Source organism: Bidens hawaiensis, unplaced genomic scaffold (genome assembly GCF_021521415.1).
Source record: "Bidens hawaiensis isolate Kalapana, Puna unplaced genomic scaffold, B.hawaiensis_p1.1 tig00052434_1, whole genome shotgun sequence".
NCBI lineage: Eukaryota > Viridiplantae > Streptophyta > Magnoliopsida > Asterales > Asteraceae > Bidens > Bidens hawaiensis.
Window position 1 is genome coordinate 1 of NW_027499429.1, and position 8,284 is coordinate 8,284.

Below are 8,284 nucleotides of genomic sequence, written 5' to 3' on the forward strand. Positions count from 1 at the left end.
GCCGATCCATGTGCAATCTAATACCTTTAACCGAAAAGGTATCATCCTGTTCGAAATCCCAAATCCACTTATCATCGGCGTCGTTAAATGAAACATTTGAAAGAAAATATTCTATCTCATTTCATTAAGCAACCTCTACCCCCCCCCCCCCCCCTCCTCCTGGACATCGACTCCAATTCCACACCCAACTCGAATTAACCAGCCTCACATTTAGCAAGCAATCTTTTTTAACCTCCATATTGAATAATCTTGGAAAACGAGAGCTTAAACTAGAATCTCCAACTCAAACATCTTCCAAAACTTGGTATTATTCCCATTCCCAACCTTTTTTTTTGTAATTATTGAAAAAAGAATAATCTCGTCATCATTAAGATTGTTTATCGCCTTGGCAATTCGAGGCCAAATAACATTCCCTTTAATCCGATGAGACAAACCAACTTTGTCAATCTTATCACAATAAACGGCTTTAAGAACCTTCACCCGCAACGAATTAGAATTGTTTGTGAATCTCCGTATCCACATGGATAACAAGACTAAATTGAAACTCTTCAAACATCCAATACCAAAGCCCCCACGTTGCATTGTCAGCTATGACCGTCTCCCACCACACCCAAGACAATTTACGGCTATCATCCCCCCCCCCCCCCCACCCCCCCCCCCCCCCCCCCAAACTCCAAATGGCATAAGGAACATAGATAACATATATATTCCCATCAAACCAAGAACATAGAGATTGAAATCGATCTCCTTCCTATAGACAAGAGATTAGCTTTCCATTTAGAAAGTTTTTCTTTTAACTTCACAATTGAAACATTCCAACATTTAGAAAGTTTTTCTTTTAATTTCTATTTCATGCTTTAAGTAGTTATTGAAACCGAAATTTGAAAACATGTCGGCCTATTTATATAGGTAGGGATTGATGTTCCGTTGTTAAATTTAAAATTTTATAAATAGTTAGGTTGGCCTTAAGCCCATTTGTTTCTAATTAGACTAACTAATATGTGCTTATGCCATCAAAAAACGTTTTCTGTAGGTTTGAAGATATGCACATTCGTTAGCAATATTCTGGACTTCATCTTCGTTAATGGATTTACGATGTCTTTATGCATAACTATACCATGTAAAACTTTCTAACCATTTAAACTGTAATGTGTTAAATGTGATCTAGCGCAACGAGCATTAGTATTGTTTCTATGAATCGGTGGCTTTTATCTACTCTATCTATGCGATTTGATCCAGGATTTATATTTATACAAATGGCCTAAAATTGAAATTGGTTTGAGTTAGCCACCTCTACTATAGAGAACAAAACAGTAAACATGATACAACCAACAAAAACAACAAACGTTAGGCCATTACGTATACTTGAAATTAAAATCCACCCCAACAATAAATATAACCCATCTCGGTCGAAACAAAAAACTGTAGCCAAAATGACGTTCAAACTGACAACCATAGTCAAATGTCAATATAGTTAGTCACAAAAAATAAAATAGCAAAATTATTAAAAACAAAAACCTAAATGAACCCCATTAACACGGGGCCAAAAACTAGTAATATATAATTACAATGAGATTCTAAATATATAGATAATATCTCACTAAGTAATACGCGATATTCGTGAATCAAAATGTTATATAAAATGGCATTATTCCTATTAATCTTGATTTGGGGTTAAAGATCGGGCATCTTCATAGAATAGTAACCAACTTTTAAAAGTGTTCTAATTAGGTCACTTAACTTAAAAAAGTGTTTCAATTAGGTCACTCAACTTTCTTGTTTGATTAAATTAAAGGTTTTAACATATTTTTTTAGCCTTTTTTTTTGTTTCACATATGAAATCTTTATATCTTTTTTTTTAAGTTGACGCTGAGTGGCGACGTAAATTTTATTTTTTATTTTTAAAATTTTAATATAATTAACGTTTTTATAATTTTTTTAAATTTAACTACATATATATATATATATATATTGCAAATTCCGACCCCCACATCTTATCCTCCATTTCTATCTTGACGCATAAAAAATCGTTGAGACTTGATTTGAATATTTACTGACCCGATTTGAGAAAAATATGTATCAGTGACCTAATTAAAACACTTTTAAAAATTGGTTATTATTCTATGTGATTTTCCCTTAAAGATTCAGTCATCAAACTTCTAATTAGGGAAACATGAAGCTCAACATGTAAATGACAAAATGAGAAGCTATAAATGTGCAAATTAAATGTGTTAGATGTCAAAATTAGTGAGAAAGCAGCCCAACCCAAATTCTTGTCTCTGTCTTTAACTATTTTGAGAAAACTTTGCCCAACCCATATAGTGAAAACTTTGCAGGTGTGTGTTGTAGAAATCGCTAGTCGAGCAGTGAAGTAGAGACTAGCGATTAACAGGTTAAGTTGGATTTGAATTAATATGTACATTCTCTAATACGCGCGCGCGCGCACACACACACCAAATTTTGTATTTATAATTTTTCAATTTTGACTAGTTTTGACCAAATAGCGATTAACACCTAAGTGCGATTTTAGTCATAACCACAAACATTAATAAGATATGTTAGGTTAAAAAAAGGTGTTTAATTTATAAATTATCTTTTGCTACAAAAATCTACTCAAAAACACTGATAAAATTCAAGTAATATTTCACAGTACTTACTTTTAAATGGCAAACTCACACGTCCCTAAAGCTGCGTATAATAGAACTCTTGAAGGGACATCATTTCAACACCTTGGTATCATTAAACTACATGTCTTTTGATAAATTATATGATACTGACAGCTCAAATGAAATTAAATTCTAAAGTTTATTTCGGAATTAGCGTATGAAATTGGATTCTTGAATCTAGTAAATGTTCAAAGAGACTATCAAAATGACGGTATCAACAACACGATCCTGATATCACCCTTTCATTTTGAATAATATTGATTTAACCATCGGTGATGAATGCCTAGTAGATAACGGTACTACCAACACCATCCTAAACATCATAATTATCTTCATTTTGGTAGTATGTTATGTCATAGTATCCTACTAAAGCCCCCGAAAGAGCATGCGCTTATGATAGAGTACCAAAATTTTGATAAAGAAAATGTATTGTATCTTCAAATTACATCTGATAAATATGTTCAAATTAAAGACCATAATAAACAAAAGCCTTTACCAAGTAAAATATGTGAATTAAAATTTAAAAGTGATTAAAAATTTAGCATTTCTCCCTTTGTATAGATCCATACTAGGGATGAGCAAATATCGGTATGGTACCGAAATCGGTACCGATTTGATACCGTCGTTACCGAATCGGTACCAAGGTTTTGAGTTTTCTGGACTGGTACGGTACGGTACCGATATTTCCCAAATTTTACCTTAAATACCGGTACCGGTACCGAACTGAATATTTCGGTACTGGTACCGGTACCAAAAATTTGCGATTTTCAGGATCGGGATTTTTGGTACCGGTACCGAGCTCATCCCTAGATTATACCATCACAATGATTGAATCCTAGTGATGAAACAAAAATTGGAGGTCTTTTGTAAAATTAACCAGTACTAAGCACACAAAATAAAGTTGATCTTTAAGAACTGGTGGCATAAGTAGATAAACATATTCAACTAAAACAATTTATAAATTATTTTGGAGATGTTTGTAGTAGTTGAATCACTTTCTCCAAATTAACCACAGATGAACCGGAGGGAAAACTGCATGCCTCCTCAGCCTTGTTCTTAACATCAATAGCATTCTTTCTCATCTCTTTTCCCTTTTCTCCATTCATCAACGCGATCACTAACTTCGAAACTTCATCACTCTTAACATTGTCATCGATCTCCATGGCAATCCTCCACTTATTGCAACTCCACCAGCAATTCGGTTGTTGATCAGCAAAAAATGGCCAACAAATCATTGGGACTCCGTAAGAAATACTTTCGATTGTCGAATTCCATCCACTATGCGTTAAAAACCCTCCTATTGACGGGTGACTTAAAACTTGTTCTTGTGGGCACCAACTAGCCAACATCCCTCTATTGTTAGTCTGTTCCAAAAACTCCGGCGGAAGAACAGCAGAACCACCAATCACAAGGTCAGGTCGTATTATCCACAAGAACGAACAATTGCTCTTAGCTAGTCCCCAACAAAATTCAACTAGCTGTGGAGGAGTCACTACAGTGACGCTACCAAAATTTACATAAATTACTGATAACGGCTCTTTGCCATCTAACCATTTTAAGCATTCAGGCTCTTCAACCCAAAGATTTGATTTGATCGAATCTAGTGACTTATTAGCAATTTTGCTCTGGAGCAGATGCAAGGGGCCTATACCATAGCGCAATGGAAAGAATTTAGATAGCGCGTCTAGAATATCGCCTTCTAGCTCATCGAAAGTGTTAAAAATAATGGCCGATGCTCTAATCGCTCTCTGTATTGCCCAATCCGAAAATTCAACCATAAACTCGTCACCGGGATGGACCATTCTAACAAAAGGTGGAATGTCTTTTAGACGTATACCAGGCATGGTAGGGATAAAATCCACAGCCATGTCCAGATACCCATTTACCAAATCACTTTGATCTGCATGCACAAAGAAATTTATTTTCAAGTTTCAATCAATCATACTCAGTGGAAAATTCAACCAATAGCAAAGCTATAAGTAGGGTCTGGGAAGCGTTGGATGTGGGCACAGTGTACCTCTATCCAATATAAGAGAGAGGTGGCTTCCAGAGAGACCCTAAGCTCTAAAAATCATAGTATGATAAAATATAAAAGGCAATTAAAGTTCAACAGTAATATAATTAATAATAACATTTAGTAATAATAATGATAATAATATATAGAAATTTGTTTTCAAGTTTGCCCCATAATTAGTTATGGCCTTGTTTCCGGCCCTTGTAAGCTCCGTGAAGGACTCTGGTGTAGTATTATTAATAGTAGATGAAATTGTTTTCTGGTTTTTCTTTTTTTTTTCTTTTAAAGTCGCTCAACATCTTTTTGCGCATTAAGGGGTGTTTGGGATTGCTTATTGTATCTGCTTCTGACTTATAACTTATAGGGTGTTTGGGAAAATTAAACTTTGTAAGTATATAAATCATAAGTTACAACTTTGTAGCTTATAACGTATACCTGACATATACCTTAAATAGGTGATAAGGAGGTAAAATAAGGATTCCAAACACCCACTAAATTCTCTAGTTATAAATTTGAACAAAAGCTTGAAGAAAAAAATTAAACTTGAAACTGGTATATCCGAGTTCCGCTCACATGGCTGTTCTTTTCTTAGAGCATTCTCATTCCACTCACTCTCTTCAAACGAAAAATTACACTAAAACTCACTTTATTTTCTTTCTCCATCTCAATTAAATAATACATTTTATATCTTTTATCATTATCTTTTCTCTTTCCTTCACTCACAACCACTTTCAAAATATATTAAAAAATTATAGGGAATGAATAGTAAATTTTCAAATATACAGAAAAATCACTATTTTTTCTAAAATATAAAAACTCTTCACTCACAACATCTTGAATCACTCTCTAAATTAAAAAAACACCCCTTACATAATATGAGGGGTTAGATGTGAATGCTCTTACATAAGTTTAATGGATAGAAGCTTTTATATATAAAAAAGTTATTAAGTGGCTTTTATAACAGAAAATAGAATGTATATTGTATGCATTTAATTAAAAAAAAATACTTTTTTTAAAGCAAACAATAATTTACTACATGAGTTTCCGTTGTTATTCTAATAGATATTTTTCCTACATCAGGGAAAATATAATAGACAAATTACCTTTAAGAGGCATCAAACCCTTTTGTATAAGATTAGGGTACTCCAAATAACATATGAGGGAACCAGCCCCCGCAGTCCAGAAAAGAATTGATGGAACACCTAATTCCTCAGCCGCAGAAAGGGTGAAAGTCATAAGGTAGTCAGCCAATATGCATGTCACTGGGGAATAAAGAGCACTCACTTTGGCTATGACACTTTTAAATGGACCCAAACCATTTTCATTGAGAGATTTTAGTATAATGGGAGTAGGTTGGGTGGCATCAGGGTTTTCGGGTGGGGGAAGACCGTCAGGGATAGATTCGAAGTGGAAGGAAGGGAAGTCGTTTAGAGCGTCAGAGCCTAGAGATTTAAGAAGGCGTCGGTGGTTGAACTCGGTGTTAACAAAGGTGACAAAGAAGCCTTTGGAATGGAGGATTTTAGCGAGTTTTAGCATTGGGTTAATGTGACCTTGTGCCGCGGCTGGCATGCACACCACATGTGGCTTGTTTTCTTGTGTTGAACTCATGGAACCAGGAACTCACACACACACACAAAACCAAGTACACCAAATTTCAAAACATGTATTAGTGTTTTTATAAGGCATGAGTGAAGAGTGTAGCGTTCCAAAATAATGAAGAGATAAATAATTGATTAAAATATCAATCGATTATTAAATTATTAAAAAGTGGCCTATAACTCAATTATGAGAGACGTCAAAGTTTGAAGGACTAGTTTTTGTCCATTTGTTGACAGATTCAGCATTAGTACTTTTGGAATTGTCCCCCATGTGGAAAATCATTATAACTATTAGGGAAAATTCTTAAAAGGGAAAATTTCAAAAATAAGTATTTGTAAAAATAAATTTCTAATTTTAGGTATCATTTGCAAAAGTTCTAAAAATAGATATTATAAACTAGTCGTGACGATTTGTTTATAAAACCCAATCCGAACTTGTCATGTGTCCTTAAACTAACCGTAACAAGCATGTTCACTAATCAATTACTCGTCACGACTAAATAAGTTTCATGCCTCGTAATCAACACCAACAAGTAATTCATAAGTCTTTTAGTCGCGACGAGTAAATCATGAGGTTTAAGCTAGTTGCAACGAGTAGATTATAAGGTTAAACTAGTCGTGACGCGTTGACTACCAATAAACTACTCGTGTAGGGAATGTAAACCGAGTAAACTATTCGTCGCGACAAAAGGACTTTTAAATAACTCGTGGGCGTTGATTACGAGGCATGAAACTTATTTAGTCGTGATGAGTAAACGATTGGTGAACGTGCTCGTTACGGTTAGTTTAAGGACACTTGGCAATGTTTAATTGGTTCTACAAACTACTCGTCACGGCTAGTTTATAATACCTATTTCTGAAATTTTTTTCAAATGATATCTAAAACTAGAAATTTATTTTCAAAAATGCATATTTTGGGAATTTTCTCATTTTTAAAATAGTCTGTTTGATGATTTGATGAGATTCTCAAATAGTCCCTTTATAATCCTCATTTGTTGAATTATTCTTAAAAACTCATGCGAAATCTGTCTGAGCTGATGCATTTGTAAACGAGCCGACGGATTTCAACAACCAATGAAAATATGCCAACTAAATTAAATAATGGGGTCCCAGACCATTTTGAACTAAAATTTGGCGTTGTCAATGAAACTTCTCCGAACTAACTTATTTGTGTTTTTAATATTTTATTTTTATAATTAATTTTGCTCATATTTAGTTTTTCTTTTACATAAAATATAAAGTTTATAAAATTTTGAATATACCGTTGAGACGTGCTTATTTTTATCTACGTACCAACATAAATTTTATTCAAAACCGAGTCGGGTCAAGTTTTTATTGCACGTTTCGACATAAATCTGACTCAACTCGGTTTTGAATGAAATTTATATCGGTACGTAGATAAAAATAAGCTCATCTCAATGGTATATTCAAAATTTTATAACACTTTATATTTTAAAAGTTATAAAAGAAAAACTAAATATGAGTAAAATTAATTATAATTATAAAATATTAAAAGAAAAACAAATTTTCAAATTTTTCGGATTTAAAAAAAAACACGTTTTTCAAAAACGATGAATTTGTAGCCGACGAATTTGATTAAAAAGTTATCTGAGTAGATGAGTTTGGTTTAAAAGTTGTCTGAAGAAGGATTTGGTTCAAAATTCATCGACGAAGATGGATTTGGTTCAAAAATTGTCGCCGTCGACGATTTTGAATGGACATTTTTGGAATCTACAAAAAAGTAAGACTATTTTGAGAATCTCTCTCATCAAATTGACTATTTTGAAAATATCTCTCATCTAATGGACTATTTTGAGAATTTTCCATAACTTTTATCTTTGATACAATGTTTTCATAACCGGATCGGATAGCAGACCGGGCGGGTAACCGGTTCAACCGGCCGACTAACTTCATCTAAAAAATGACGATTAAGGCTGAAAATAATTATTTTTTATAGTAAAACCGGTTCAACCGGTCCAGTTTCTGTTCGGACCGGCCAGTTCTCT

At 33.7% G+C, this 8,284-nt stretch overlaps 1 protein-coding gene across 1 annotated transcript; it reads right to left on the minus strand.

Moving 5' to 3' along the window:
• Positions 1-3,617: 3,617 nt before the first annotated feature.
• On the minus strand, positions 3,618-6,375 carry LOC143599618 (7-deoxyloganetin glucosyltransferase-like). Its single transcript, XM_077077530.1, has 2 exons — positions 5,784-6,375; positions 3,618-4,566 (listed from the first exon to the last, which is right to left on the minus strand). Exons 1-2 carry the CDS (start codon positions 6,286-6,288, stop codon positions 3,629-3,631), a joined length of 1,443 nt encoding a protein of 480 aa, XP_076933645.1. The 5' UTR covers positions 6,289-6,375; the 3' UTR covers positions 3,618-3,628.
• Positions 6,376-8,284: the final 1,909 nt, after the last annotated feature.

Excerpts from the sequence above, each read along its gene's own strand:
- LOC143599618 (XM_077077530.1), bottom strand. The coding sequence starts at position 6,288 with ATGAGTTCAACACAAGAAAACAAGCCACATGTGGTGTGCATGCCAGCC. Across the intron at positions 4,567-5,783 it reads GGGTTTGATGCCTCTTAAAG|ATCAAAGTGATTTGGTAAAT; the intron begins GTAATTTGTCTA and ends TTGTGCATGCAG.